At 48.1% G+C, this 15,751-nt stretch overlaps 1 protein-coding gene across 1 annotated transcript in view; it reads left to right on the top strand.

The window, feature by feature from the left end:
• The window catches only part of LOC134342134 (NACHT, LRR and PYD domains-containing protein 3-like), a 46,977-nt gene extending 31,832 nt beyond the window's left edge, over positions 1–15,145 (top strand). Inside the window, exons 8-13 of the mRNA XM_063040092.1 lie at positions 1,144–2,881; positions 8,759–8,845; positions 9,001–9,171; positions 13,684–13,854; positions 14,010–14,177; positions 14,342–15,145. Coding sequence (XP_062896162.1) covers positions 1,144–2,881; positions 8,759–8,845; positions 9,001–9,171; positions 13,684–13,854; positions 14,010–14,177; positions 14,342–14,429 — 2,423 coding nt within the window. The 3' untranslated portion in view covers positions 14,430–15,145. The remainder of the gene's footprint in view (positions 1–1,143; positions 2,882–8,758; positions 8,846–9,000; positions 9,172–13,683; positions 13,855–14,009; positions 14,178–14,341) is intronic.
• Positions 15,146–15,751: the final 606 nt, after the last annotated feature.

The following is a 15,751-nucleotide window of genomic DNA, read 5'->3' as shown; positions in this document are numbered from 1 at the left end:
TGTGAGTCCCCAGGCACCCCTGACAGGGACCTGAAAAACTGAGACCCCACAAGCCCCTGACAGGGACCTGACACTCTGGGAGTCCTCAGGCACCCCTGACAGGGACCTGACAAACTGAGACCCCACACATCCCTGACAGGGTCCTGACACACTGTGAGACCCCACACACCCCTGACGGGGACCTGACACTCTGTGAGTCCCCAGGCACCCCTGACAGGGACCTGACAAACTGAGACCCCAGAAATCCCTGACAGGGACCTGACACTCTGGGAGTCCTCAGGCACCCCTGACAGGGACCTGACAAACTGAGACCCCACACATCCCTGACAGGGTCCTGACACACTGTGAGACCCCACATACCCCTGACAGTGTCCTGAAACACTATGAGATCCAACACACCCCTGAGATGGTCCTGACACACGGTGAGACCCCACACACCCCTAACAGGGTCCTGACACACTGTGATACCCCACACACCCCCGACAGGTTCATGACATACGGTGATACCCCACACACCAATGGCAGGATCCTGACACACTGTGATACCCCACACACCCCTAACAGGTTCCTGACACACTGTGAGACCCCATATACACCTGAGAGTGTCCTGACAAACTCTGAGACCCCACACGCCCCTGGCAGGGTCCTGACAGACTGTGAGATCCCACACACACCAGACAGGGTCCTGACACACTGTGATACCCTACTCTCCCTTGACAGGATGACGGTGAGAGGGGAGGGGGAGCTGTGATTCCCTGACCTGTTCCTTTCACAGAATGCGCACTACCCTTTTCTCCATCTCCATATGCCACATCAACACTGGGGACTAAAAGTTTCTTCCACAGGAAAAAATGACAGCTGTGACAGTAGAGGGAAGTTGTCCAGTACGGGACAGTCGGGGGTCAGTGAACTACCAGGGAAATACTCACCTTTACAGCATAGTTAATTGTGAAATGTGATGATCCGGTGTGTATCTAGACCAGGCCTCTCTGTCCAGTCAGGAGTATGTTAATCAAATTTACTTTACTGTTCGAGCATCCATTGATGAATCCAATTAATGGAATAGCTTTGAGCTAACTCTTGTGTACTTAAATACTGAGTTGAGGCATCTAACAGTTTGTCCACTGTCTGTTCCCATGAAAGATGTTCAACAGAAACACAAGGAGACTCTGCGGGTACAAACTGACACAGTGAGAGTGAACACGATCCTGATGAGGGAGAAGGTGAAGGTTTTCCAGCTGGTTGATCGATACGCTGAGCTCACGGTCATTTCTACTGTTCGAGATCGGAGACTGGTGGAACATGAGCTGCTGGCAAGAGGCAGAGACCACGAGGAGTGGAGAGAGGAACATCTGCGCAGAGAGCTGGAAAAAATACGGACCGATCAGTTGTTCCAGAGCAGCTTTTCCCGAAGTAAATCCAAATCTGGGACTTCGGCAGCAGTGGCCGGAGTCCCGGGGATTGGGAAAACAACAATGGTACAAAAGATTGTTTATGACTGGGCTACAGGGAAAATATACCAACAATTCCAGTTTGTCTTCAGTTTCAAATTCCGGGATTTAAACTCCATTAACTGCAGAATAAACCTGAGGGAACTGATTCTAGATCAGTATCCTTACTTTGGGAATATCCTAAGACATGTCTGGAAGAACCCAGAGGGATTGCTGTTTATATTCGATGGTTTAGATGAATTCAAACACAGAATCGATTTTGCTGACAGTCGGAGAGACACAGAACCCAAGCACCAGTGCCCAGATCCCGAGTGGTGGTGTGAAGTGTCTGACATTGTGTACAGTTTAATCCATGGCAAGCTGCTCCCAGGGTGTTCAGTGCTGGTGACCACCCGTCCCACTGCGTTACATTTATTGGAAAAGGCGGAGATCAATGTCTGGGCTGAAATCCTGGGATTTGATGGTGAAGAACGGAAAGAATATTTCATCAGGCATTTTGATGATCAGACGGTGGCGGAAGCTGTTTTCAAACACGTGAAGGAGAACGAAATCCTGTACACCATGAGCTACAACCCCTCCTACTGCTGGATCCTCGCTCTGGCACTGGGCCCCTTCTTCACACAAAGAGTCAGGGACCCGCAGCGAGTTCCCAAGACCATCACCCAGCTATATTGCTACTATATTTACAACATCCTGAAAAACCACGGCCGTGAGATTGAGAACCCCCGTGATGTGTTACTCAGGGTTGGTCAGATGGCCTTCAGAGGAGTGTCCGAGAGGAAGATTGTGTTTACTGATGGGGATTTGATCAACTACGAACTGCAGCCTTCCCAGTTCCTGTCCGGGTTCCTGATGGAGCTTTTGGTGAGAGAGGATTCTGCCCAGAGCGTGGTGTACACATTCCCACACCTCACCATCCAAGAGTTTGTTGCTGCAGTCGCACAATTCCTGACTCTACATCCCAGGAAAATCCTGAAATTCCTCACTGAAGCCCACAACACGACAGATGGTCGATTTGAGGTATTTCTCCGTTTTGTTGCTGGTCTCTCCAACCCAATGACAGCTCGGGGCCTGGAGGAGTTTCTGGGTCCATTTCCTCATCAAACAACGTGCCGGGTGATTGACTGGGTGGGGGAGGAGGTTAAACGCCAGAGTGGAAACACAAGGTGTTCAGCCAATAAAAGGAGCCTCCTGAACACATTGCACTACCTGTTTGAGTCTCAGAATCGAGGACTGGCTCAGGCCGCACTGGGATCTGTGGAAAAACTTTCATTCGGTGGAATGACACTGACCCCGATTGACTGCGCGGTCCTGTCTCGTGTCATCGGACTCTGTGATACAATAAAACACCTCGACCTGGAGGACTGCCACATTCAGTGTGAAGGAATCCAGCGGCTGGGACCCGGGCTGCACAAGTGCCAGGAGTTGAGGTAATTTGGTTTACAAGTAGCATGCAAAAGTTTGAGCACCCTGGTCAATTTTTTTTGTTCCTGTGAATTAAAGATCAACTTATTTCCAAAAGGCATATAGTTAAAGATGACACATTCCTTTAATATTTGAAGAAAGATTACATTTTTATTTCCATCTTTTACAGTTTGAAAATAGCAAAGGAGGAAAGGGGCCGGAAGCAAAAGTTTGGGCAGCCTGTATGGCCAGTACTTAGTAACAGCCCCTTTGGCAAGTATTACAGCTTGTAAAGGCTTTTTGTAGCCAGCTAAGAGTCTTTCAATTCTTGTTTTGGGGATTTTTGCCAATTCTTCCTTGCAAAAGGCTTCTAGTGCTGTGAGATTCTTGGACTGTCTTGCATGCACTGCTCTTTTGAGGTCTATCCACAGATTTTCGATGATGTTTAGGTCGGGGGACTGTGAGGGCCATGGCAAAACCTTCAGCTTGCGCCTCTTGAAGTAGTCCATTGTGGATTTTGGGGTGTTTTGGTTCATTATCTTGTTGTAGAAGCCACCCTCTTTTCATCTTCGGGTTTTTTACAGATGGTGTGATGTTCGCTTCCAGAATTTGCTGGTATTTAATTGATTTCATTCTCCTCTCTACCAATAAATGTTCCCCGTGCCATTGGCTACAACACAAGCCCAAAACATGATTGATCCACCTCCGTGCTTAACAGATGGAGAGGGGATCTTTTCAAGAAATTCTGTATCCTTTTTTCACCAAACATACATTTGCTTATTGCGGCCATAAAGTTCTATTCAAAAGGTTCAAAGGAACATCTCAACAAGCCTAATGCATTTTGGAAACAAGTGCTGTGGACTGATGATGTTAATATTTGGCCGCAATGAGCAAAGGTATGTTTAGAGAAAAAAAGGGTGCAGAATTTCATGAAAAGAACACCTCTCCAACTGTTAAGCACGGGGGTGGATCGATCATGCTTTGGGCTTGTGTTGCAGTCAGTGGCACAGGGAACATTTCGCTGGTAGAGGGAAGAATGAATTCAATTAAATAACAGCACATTTTGGAAGCAAACATCACACCGTCTGTAAAAAACCCGAAGATGAAAAGAGGATGGCTTCTACAACAGGATAATGATCCTAAACACACCTCAAAATCCACAGTGGACTACCTCGAGAGGCGCAAGCCGAAGGTTTTGCCGTGGCCCTCACAGTCCCCCGACCTAAGTATCATCGAGAATCTGTGGATAGACCTCAAAAGAGCAGTAAATTCAAGACGGCACAAGAATCTCACAGAACTAGAAGCCTTTTGCAAGGAAGAATTTGCGAAAATCCCTCACACAAGAATTGAAAGACTCTTAGCTGGCTACACGAAGTGTTTACAAGCTGTGTTACTTGCCAAAGGGGGTGTTTCTAAGTACTGACCATGCAGGGTGCCCAGACTTTGGCTTCAGGCCGTCCCTTTTCCGTTTCTGTTATTTTGAAAATGTAAAAGATTGAAATAAAAATGCTTTCTTGCTTAAAACTTTAAAGAAATGTGTCATCTTTAACTTTATGCCTTTTGGAAATCAGTTCATCTTTTACTCTCTTAACTAATCACAAGATTCAAAGATTCAAAAAAAACTTTATTGTCATTCTAACCATACATCAGCTCTGCAGGGCAGATTGAGACAGCGTTTCTCAGGGGCAGTGCAATCATAACATAACAAACGCAACACTAAATAATAAACATAACAATAAATAATAAAACACAACAGCCACTTGTCAGTTAAAGTCAAGCTATAAGTGTCCAGTGCAAGTTAAAATTGTCCAAAGCAGAGTCAGGTGGAGCAGCTATTTAGCAGTCTGACTGCCTGTGGGAGGAAGCTGTGTAGTCGCCTTGTGGTTTTAGTTTTGATGCTTCTGTAACGTTTGCCTGATGGCAGAAGAACAAACAGTTCATGGAGAGGGTGTGAGGGGTCTTTAATGATGTACCGTGTCTTCTGGAGGCATCAACTCTGAAAGAGGTCTTGGACAGAAGGTAGGGAGACACCAATAACCTTCTCTGCTCCCCTAACCACCCTCTGCAAGGCTTTTTTGTCGACAGCACTGCAAATGGAGTACTAGGTTGTGATGCTAAAGGTCAGCACACTCTCAATCACGCCTCTGTAGAATGTAGTTAAGATGTTAGTGGGGAGTGATGCTTGTTTAAGCTTCCTCAGAAAGTGCATCTCTGCTGGGCCCGTTTCACAATCCCAGTAGTGTTCCTGGACCAGGTGAGGATGTCCGAGATCTGCACCCCAAGAAACTTGATGTTTTCCACTCTCTCCACTGTGGAGCCGCTGATGCTGAGGGGTGTGTGCTCAGGCTGAGACCGTCTGAAATCGACGATCATCTCCTTGGTTTTGATGACATTAGGCATCAAGTTGTTATCACTGCAGCAGCTCTCTAGATGTTTGACCTCCTCCCTGTACATAGTTTCATCATTTTTGCTGATGAGCCCCACCACTGTGGTATCATCTGCAAATTTAATGATCAGGTTCTCCTTGAATCTGGCTGCACAGTCATGTGTTAGCAGTGTAAACATCAATGGGCTAAGCACACAGCCTTGTGGGGATCCAGTGCTCAGTGTGATGGAGTCACAGATGTTCCTGTCAACACGGACTGACTGTGGTCTCTCTGTCAGGAAATCCAAAATCCAGCGACACATGGCAGTGCTAAGGTCAAGCAGCGACAGTTTCTCCACTAGTCTCTGCGGGATGATGGTATTGAACGCTGAACTGAAATCGATGTACAGGATTCTGGCATAAGTGTCTTTGTTGTCCAAGTGTGAGAGAACTGTGTGCAGTGTGGTGGATATTGCGTCCTCCGTAGAGCGATTTGGACGATAAGCAAACTGTAGAGGATCCAGCGATGAGGGGAGGCTGGCTGTGATATGAGGCTTGACAAGCCGTTCAAAACATTTCATCACTATGGGGGTCAGGGCAACGGGACGGTAATCATTCAGATAGGCTACAACTGATTTATTTGCTACAGGGATGATTATGGAGGTTTTGAAGCATCTTGGGACAATAACTTGACTAAGGGAGATGTTGAAAATGTCTGTCAGGACATCTGCTAATACATCAGCACATTCCTTGAGCACACGTCCAGGGATGTTGTCGGGACCCCCCGCTTGTCGTAGGTTGACCCTAGCAAGGGTCCTCCGTGTTGGCTCTGGATCAATGATTGGAGCCGGCTGGTCAGATGGTAAAAAGGGACTGGCTCTCCCGCTTGCTGTAGTGTTTGATGCTTCGAAGTGGGCAAGGAAATTGTTAAGCCTGTCTGGTAGAGAGGTGTCGCTGTCATCAGTTTTCTGCCTGATCTTGTAGTCTGTCAGAGCTTTAATTCCCTGCCACATCCGTCTGGTGTCACCTGTGTCACAGAAGTGTCCAGGTATTTTGCCCGCGTAGGCCCTTATCGCTTTCCTGATCCCTAGTGGAAGTGCAGACCTGGCTGAGCGAAGCACACTCCTGTCCCCCGATCTGTAGGCTGTGTCACGGACCGACAGTAGTGAACGCACCTCTGTTGTCATCCATGGCTTTTTATGACCACATGCGGTGAAGGTTTTCATCACAGTGACATCCTCCGTGCATTTGGCTATGTAGCTGATTACTGCCTCCACATACTCCTCAATGTCTGTATGTTCGTCATAGGAGGCTGCTGTTTTGAATATGTCCCAGTCTGTGCGCAAAAAACAGTCTTGTAGTGCTGAGGCTGCTCCTTTTGGCCAGACCCTTATCTCTCTTTTCTCTGCTCGCACACGTTTAAGCAGTGGTTTATATGCTGGTGTTAACATGACAGATATGTGGTCAGAGTGGCCAAGATGGGGGCGGGGGGCTGCTTTGTATGCCTGTGGTGTGTTGGTATAAACCAAGTCCAGTGTGTTGTCTCCCCTGGTTTTGAAATCCACATATTGCTGGAATTTGGGGAACATGGTCTTTAAGCTGGTGTGGTTAAAGTCCCCAGCAATCACCACAAAGCTGTCAGGATGTGTAGTCAGTAGCTCACTGATGGCTTCATGAAGGCCTCCCAGTGCTTCGTTAGCATTAGCCTTCGCATTGGCACTGGAGCTACGTAAACAGCTGCCACAAGCATGATGGTGAATTCCCTCGGCAGATAGAACGGCCGGCATTTCACAATGAGAAATTCAGCTGGCGGTGAGCAGTGTTTAGCAGCTACTGTAGCGTTCACACAACAGTCTTTGTTTATATAAACGCACAGACCTCCTCCTCGGCTCTTACCGGAGCTAGCTGTCTCTCTGTTCGCACGAAACGATGTCATTCCCTCGAGCTGCATCGCCGCGTCATGTAGCCAGGATTCTATTAAGACATTCACACAGCAGTCTTTAAATTCCTTGCGTGTTTCTCTCAGCAGACGCAGCTCATCCAGCTTGTCCTCGATGGAGCGGACATTTGAGAGCAGGAGGGACGGTACCGCTGGCCTGGTGGGGTTAGCTTTCAGCCTAGCATGGGTGCCGGCCCTCTTACCCCTCCTCTGTCTTCTCTCACAGCGCTTTCGCTTCCTCCTCCCTCAGGAAGCAGCCGGCTTGGTAGCGGATAGTCGTCCGTGGCGGCGTAAACTGTCCATGTCACACCAGAACTCGTCAGTTTTTCCGACATAGTATGCCCTGATGTTAACGAGCATATTCCGACTGTATGTTATGCGTCCAGGACAAACAGAACAAACACTAGATACACTTATCACTCCCAGAGAGGCCGCTGCGTCCATGCACACCGCCATCTTAGATGTATCAATAACAGAAATTTTGACCGGGGTGCCCAAACTTATCTCTCACTCTGAACTGTGAAACTGTTCCATTGTCTTCTTTCAATGTAAAGGGATTTGGGTAAATCTGTGGTAATATCAAACTGTGAAGCATTCTGACAAATGCCCGGGGGATCGGTCAGTAAACCCCCAAGGTCGGGAGGGTTCTGTGGTTCCTTCTGAAGGGATGCTGGCGACTTCATCAGATCAGTGAACAACGGCCATTGATTTAATTGTAAATCACAGGAATGGCCGTGTTTCCGCTGCCTGTTACACGTCCATTGACAATGTTTCCTCTCACTGTTACTGACACACAGACCGACACTGACTGCAGCAAGTGGGTCAGAGATTCACACCCCCTTCCCGGTGAGGGACAAGGGACCGTCAGCAGACTGTCCCAGTGAGAAGGAAAGAAATACCATTGTGAGATTTCCTCCCTGCCCTTCCCCGTGTGTGACTATCACCATCAGTCCACCTGTGTGACTGTGCTGACTACCAGATACCCAGACCCATGGGCGCACCTCCTCTCCCGATTGCGGGCCTCAGTTCAGACCCAGTCCTCCCGTACAATCTATTTCTGGATCATCTCATCTTATCGGATTACCTTTTCTCATCGGTATACTGCTGTGGGACTTCTCATTCCCATTCCCCTGTGTCCTGAAGGAGCTCTCTTCCTCATCCCCCTTCCTCCTTTGGGACCTCGAATCCCCATCACCCTTCCTCCAGCAGTTTCTGTCCTCCTATACCATTTCCTCAGGTGGGGTCTCTTCCACCGTCTCCCATCAACACTTTCCCATTCACTAATCTTCCTCACTGTGGGATTTTCATCCGGTCCTTCATCCCTGCCCCTCCCGACCCTCTCACATCAGGAACATTTTTTCTAACCATCGGGGAATGAGACAGAATATGTGGAGTTTACAGGGTCACACCGACAGACTAAATTACTGACATTCGGTGAATACCCTGGAGCTGGGCAGTGAGGGACATTGACAGTGATGGGAACTCTGATCAGTGATTTACTGAAGGGTTTAATGTTTCCTGAAATATCTGAGTGAGAGAAATTCCCTCAGACCCATGGTTTGAATCACTTTGTTCATCAATTTGTCTGTTTGTGTTCAGACTCGGGGGGAATAAACTGGGAGATTCAGGAATGAAACGGGTGTCTGCGGCTCTGAGGAACCCGGAGTGTATAATACAGAAACTCCGGTAAGTACCAGACTGTGGGAGATTGTGTTTACAGTCAGTGGATGTCTGATACTGAACATTAATGTGATCAGTAATTGTGTTTCTGATAAACACTGGGCATTTGTACCGTCTCCTGTCTCTCTGTGTCCTTTACCCTCACTCTCTCTCATCTCCAGGCTGGAGAATGTTGGTCTCTTAGATTCTGGTGCCGAGGATCTCGCCTCCGCTCTCAGTGCAAACACGTCACTGACGGAGCTGAACATGAGCGATAATAAACTTGGAGATTCAGGAGTGAAACTGGTGTCTGCGGCTCTGAAGAACCCGGAGGGTAAAATACAGAAACTGGGGTAAGTACCAGACTGTGGGAGATGTTGTTTACAGTCACTGGCTATCTGATAGTGAACATTATTGTGATCAGTAGAAAGAAAGAAACATAGGAAACATACAGCACAATACAGGCCATTTCAGCCCATAAAGCTGTGCCGAACATGCCCCTACCTTAGCACTACCTAGGCTTTACCCATAGCCATTCAGGAGTCTTTTAAATACCCTATAGTTTCCACCTCCACCGCCGCCGCCAACAGGCCATTCCACGCACTCACCACTCTCTGCGTAAAAAAACTTACCCCTGACATCTCCTCTGTACCTACTTACAAACACGTTAAAATATGTCCTCTCGTGCTAGCCATTTCAACCCTGGGAAAAAGCCTCGTACTCAATGCCTCTCATCATCTTACACACCTCTGTCATACCACTTCTCATCCTCCGTCGCTCCTAGGAGAAAAGGACGAGTTCACTCAATCTATTCTCATAAGGCATGCTCCCCAATCCAGGCAACATCATTGTAAATCTCCTCTGCACCCTTTCTGTAGTTTCCACATCCTTCCTGTGGTGAGGCGACCAGAATTGAGCACAGTACTCCAAGTGGGGTCCGAGCAAAGTCCTCTATAGCTGCAACATTACCTCTCAGCTCTTAAACTCAATCCCACGATTGATAAAGGCCAATACACCGTATGCCTTCTTAACCACAGAGTCAACCTGCATAGCAGCTTTGCGTGTACTTTGGACTCGGACCCTAAGATCCCTCTGGTCCTCCACACTGCCAAGAGTCTTACCAATAATACTATAATCTGCCATCATATTTGACCTACCAAAATGAACCACCTCACACTTATCTGGGTTGAACTCCATCTGCCACTTCTCAGACCCGTTTTGCCTTCTATCAATGTCCCATTGTAACCTCTGACAGCCCTCCATACTATCCACAACACCTCCAAATATTGTGTCATCAGCAAATGTACTCCACTTCCTCATCCAGGTCATTTATAAAAATCACAAAGACTAGGGGTCTCTGAACAGATCCCTGAGGCACACCACTGGTCACTTTCTCCATGCAGAATGTGACCCGTCCACAACCACTCTTTGCCTTCTGTTGGCAAGCCAGTTCTGGATCCACAAAGCAATGTCCCCCTAGATCCCATGCCTCCTTACTTTCTCAATAATCCTTGCATGGGGTACCTTATCGAATGCCTTGTTGAAATCCATATACACTACAGCTACTGCTCCACCTTCATCAATGTGCTTAGTCACATCCTTAAAAAATTCAATCAGGCTCCTAAGGCACGACCTGCCTTTGAGAAAGCCATGTTGAGTATTCCTAATCATATTTTGCCTCTCCAGATGTTAATAAATCCTACCTCTCAGGATCTTCGCCATCAACTTACCAACCACTGAAGTAAGGCTCACTAGCCTATAATCTCCTGGGCTATCTCTACTCCCTTTCTTGAATAAGGGAACAACATCCTCAACCCTCCAATCCTCCGCAACCTCTTCCGTCCTCATAGATGATGCAAAGATCATTTTCAGAGGCTCAGCAACCTCCTCCCTCGCTTCCCACAGTAGCCTGGGGTACATCCCGTCATGTCCCCGTGACTTATCCAACTTGATGCTTTGCAAAAGCTCCAGCAAATCCTTTTTCTTAATATCTGCATTCTCAAGCTTTTCAGTCCACTGCAAGTCATCCCTACAATCGCCAAAATCCTGTTCCATCATGAATTCTGAAACAAATGATTCATTAAGTACCTCTGCTATTTCCTCCGGTTCCATACGCACATTTCCATTGTCACACTTAATCTATAAGTCCTATTCTCTCACGTCTTATCCTCTTGCTCCTCACATACTTGCAGAATGCCTTGGAGTTTTCCTTAATCCTGTCCGCCAAGGCCTTCTCATGGCCCCTTCTAGCTCTCCTAATTTCATTCCTCAGCTCCTTCCTGCCAGCATTATAATCTTCCAGATTCATATCATTACCTATTTTTGGAACCTTTCGTAAGGTCTTCTTTTCTTCTTGACTAGATTAACTACAACCTTTGTGCACCACGGATCTTGTACCATACCATCCTTTCCATGTCTCATTGGAACGTACCTACTGAGAACCTCACGCAAATATCCCCTGAACATTTTCTATATTTCTTCAGTACGTTTCCCTGAGAACATCTGTGTCCAATTTACTTTACTTTATTCTCACCAAACAATTGATACTAGAGCGTACAATCATCACAGCGATATTTAATTCTGCACTTCGCGCTCCCGGGATTACAGATCGATAATAAATATAAAAAATGTAAATTATAAATCATAAATAGAACATAGAAAAGGGAAAGTAAGGTCGTGCAAAAAAAAAAAAAAAAAAAAACCGAGAGGCCGGTCCGGATATTTGGAGGGTACGGCCAGATCCGGGTCAGGATCCGTTCAGCCGTCTTATCACAGTTGGAAAGAAGCTGTTCCCAAATCTGACCGTACTAGTCTTCAAGCTCCTAAGCCTTCTCCCCGTGTTAGCTGGGTGGGTCGTGTCCTGCTTACAAGTTCCTGCCTGATAGCCCCATAGTTCCCCTTACTCCAATTAAAGGTTTCCCTAACTTGCCTGTTCCTATCCCTCTCCAGTGCTATGCTAAAAGAGATAGAATTGTGATCACTATCTCCAAGATGCTCTCCCACTGAGAGACCTGACACCTGACCAAGTTCATTTCCCAATACCAGATCAAGTACAGCTTCTCCCCTAATAGGCTTATCTACATATTGTGTCAAGAAACCTTCCTGAACACACATAACAGACTCCACCCCATCTGAACCCCTCAATCTAGGGAGATACCAATCAATATTTGGGAAATTAAAATCTCACACCTCAACAACTCTGTTATTAAAACTCCTTTCCAGAATCTGTCTCCCTATCTGCTCCTGAATGTCCCTGTTACTGTTGGGTGGTCTATACAAAACACCCAGTAGGATTATTGACCCCTTCTTATTCCTAACTTCCACGCGCACTGACTCCATAGACAACCCCTCCATGATGTCCTCCTTTTCTGCAGCCGTGACACTATGTCTGATCAACAGTGCCACGCCCCAACTCTCTTACCTCCCCTCCTTGCCCTTTCTGAAACAATTAAAGCCTGGCACTGGAAGTAACCATTCCTGCCCCTGAGCCATCCAAGTCTCTGTAATGGCCAGAACATCATAGCTCCAAGTGCTGATCCGTGCTTTGAGCTCATCCGCTTTATTCATGATACTCCTCGCATTAAAATAGACACATGTCAAACCATCGGACTGAGTGCGTCCCTTCTCCATCACCTGCCTATCCTCCCTTTCTCACTGTCTCCAAATTTCCTCTATTTGTGAGCCAACCTCCCTTTCCTCCATCTCTTCAGTTTGATTCCCACCCCTCCGCAATTCTGGTTTAAACTATCCCTAGTAGCCTTAGCAAACCTTCTTGCCAGGATATTGGACCCCCTGGCATTCATGTGCAACCCATCCTTTTTGTACAGGTCACACCTACTCCAAGAAAGGTTCCAATGATCCAGAAATCTGAATCCCTGCCTCCTGCTCCAATCCCTCAGCCAGGCATTTATCCTCCACCTCATTCTATTCCTATTCTCACTGTCGCGTGGCATAGGCAGTAATCCCGAGATTACTACCTTTTTTGGTCCTGCTTCTCAATTACTTCCTAACGCCATGAAGTCATTTTTGAGGACCTCTTCCTTTTTTCTACCTATGTTATTGGTACCAATACGTACTATGACCTCAGGCTGTTCTCCATCTCACTGCAGGATATCTTGGACGCGATCTGAAACATCCCGGACCCTGGCACCTGGGAGGCAAACTTCCTTTCCTGCGTCCACAGAATCGCCTATCAGATCCCTAACTATAGAGTCCCCTATCACTACTGCCTTTCTCATCCTTTCCCTACCCTTCTGAGCCACAGGTAGGCTGCCCCCCCCCCACCTCCAGTCGTACTCAAACAGGAGTACTTGTTGTCAAGTGATACAGCCACAGTGGTATTCCCTAGTACCAGACTTTTCCCCTTCCCTCTCATGACTGTGACCCACTTGTCCGTCTCCTGTGGCCCCGGTGTGACCACCTGCCTATAACTCATCTCTGTCACCTCCTCGCTGTCCCTGACCAGACGAAGGTCAGCGAGCTGCATCTCCAGTTCCCAAACTCGGTCCCACACCTGGCGCAGCTGTTGCCGTCCGGGAGGCTGGGAGACTCCAGGATCTCCCACATCTGACACCGAGCACAGAAAACCAGACTCTATCTATTCCATAGAGATAACCTACCTCGCCTCGACCCTTTATCGCCAGAGCCCCGTTGAGCCAAAGCCTTCCTACTCTGTCTCTCACTACTCCGTCACCCGCTCTGTAAATCTGTGTTCCTTTTAAACTCTTCTCGCCGTTCTCACTGGCCGACATGCGCAGTCGTGCTGAAGAAAAATAAATCAGTAATTGTGTTACTGATAAACACTGGGGATTTGTACCGTCTCCTGTCTCTCTGTGTCCTTCACCCTCACTCTCTCTCATCTCCAGGCTGAAGGATGTCGGTCTCACAGATTCTGGTGCCGAGGATCTCGTATCCGCTCTCAGTACAAACCCATCACTGACGGAGCTGGACCTGAGTCATAATAAATTGGGAGATTCAGGAGTGAAACTGGTGTCTGCGGCTCTGAGGAACCCAGAGTGTAAAATACAGAAACTGCGGTAGGTACCAGACTGTGGGAGATTGTGTTTACATTCACTGGGTGTCTGACACTGAACATTAATGTGATCATTAATTGTGTTACTGATATACACTGCGGATTTGTACCGTCTCCTGTCTCTCTGTTGTCTTCACCCTCACTCTCTGTCATCTCCAGGCTGAACAGTGTCGGTCTCAAAGACTCTGGTGCCGAGGATCTCGTCTCCGCTCTCAGTACAAACCCATCACTGACGGAGCTGAACCTGGGATTTAACTCGCTGACAGACCGATCTGTCCCCGCTCTCCGCCGCCTCATACTGACCCTCCCGAGTCTGGACTGGACCTGGTGAGTGTTTATGTTAATGTTCAATGTGATAAATTATCAGCAGATCCGCGGGTTTTCGGGTGATATTTGTCTGTGAGTGTTGTTGAAACATTAACCCCAGTCCCCTGTTACTGACACTGTTGTGTAATCTGTTTATTTCATCTTTATTCTCCCGTCTGTTTCAGGCTGGCGGGGAATCAGTTCAGTGAGACCGGGGAGAAGGAACTGAGATCTCTGCAGGAACATAAACCCGGACTGACAGTGGTGCTGTGAATATCTGAATGTGTGAACATCCCCGCGGGATGGGAACATTTTGGCCGATTCCCTGCCCTCCCCTTTTACTCCCGCCTTCCCCTTTAACTGCCCGCCCTCCCCTTTAACTCCCGCCCTCACCTTTAATGGCCGCTTGCCAGGTGTTAACGGAAGTGGCTCTTGTCTCCTGCAGTGTGTCGTTCGTTGTTCTCCCGTAGTGACGTATTTCCGTCTCCTGTCCAGCGGCACTGCTTCCGCCGGATGTGCGGGTTCGAGACTCCCCCACGTGAGACCCCGGGGAATTACACAGACAGGAAGAGACGGGGTCCGGGGCTCAGTCTGGGACACCGGTGTCCCGGGCTGGGATTATCCCGGGAGAGAATCCTTTTGCTCCTTTTGCTGAGGACGGTCCATTCGGCAGTCTGGCCGATATAATGATGTTAAATTGACCAATACCTCGACAGTGTCCCTGGATCTGCAGCGATCTCGGACACGGCCCTGAAGTGTGATTTTATAATCATCGGTTCCCCGATGCAGAGTGACGGTGGGAAACGAGACTGATTATTCAAATGTTACTCGTTGTCGCCGGTCAGTTAATTGTGTGTGACTGTGAGTGAATCGGGAGCAATATATTTATTCCCGCACGTCAGCAGCTCACACATTGTTTAATTTACATTTGTCATGATGAAATCAATAAACCGCTGTAACTTCCTGTCTTGGTGTCGGATTTGAGTTTTATTTGAGGTTTCTGCTGCCCCCCGCACCCTGTGCACTGCAACAGTGGGTCGGAGCTCCTCACACTGACACAGTAGCGTCTCAGCTCCAGGCTGAGGGAGGTCGGACTGGCAGAGTCTGGGTGCCCAGGATCTCATCTCCACCCAACCCCCTTCCTGGCTAATTGACCCTATCCTGGCCCCCGCAGATAGTTAAAATCGACGTGATTCCACACCGCAAACGGTTAATATCAGTCCACTGAGGTCCCAAGTACGGGAGGGATGGGGGTGGAATACCGGGGTTAAACACGGAGTGAATCTCCCTCCACACCGTCCATTCACACACTCCCGGGGTCAGACACAGAGTGAATCTCCCTCCACACCGTCCCATCACAGACTCCCGGGGTCAGACAGAGAGTGAATCTCCCTCCACACCGTCCCATCACAGACTCCCGGGGTCAGACACGGAGTGAATCTCCCTCCACACCGTCCCATCACACACTCCCGGGGTCAGACACGGAGTGAAGCTCCCTCTGCGCTTCCAATCTCGCCCTCTCATGCTCAGACACGGAGAAAGTGGCTCTGTAGAGTGAGATGTATCAACTAAATACTCGGGTTGAAACGGATTAT

Source organism: Mobula hypostoma, unplaced genomic scaffold (assembly GCF_963921235.1).
Source record: "Mobula hypostoma unplaced genomic scaffold, sMobHyp1.1 scaffold_64, whole genome shotgun sequence".
Classification (NCBI taxonomy): domain Eukaryota; kingdom Metazoa; phylum Chordata; class Chondrichthyes; order Myliobatiformes; family Myliobatidae; genus Mobula; species Mobula hypostoma.
This window is presented reverse-complemented; position numbering and strand designations above follow the sequence as displayed.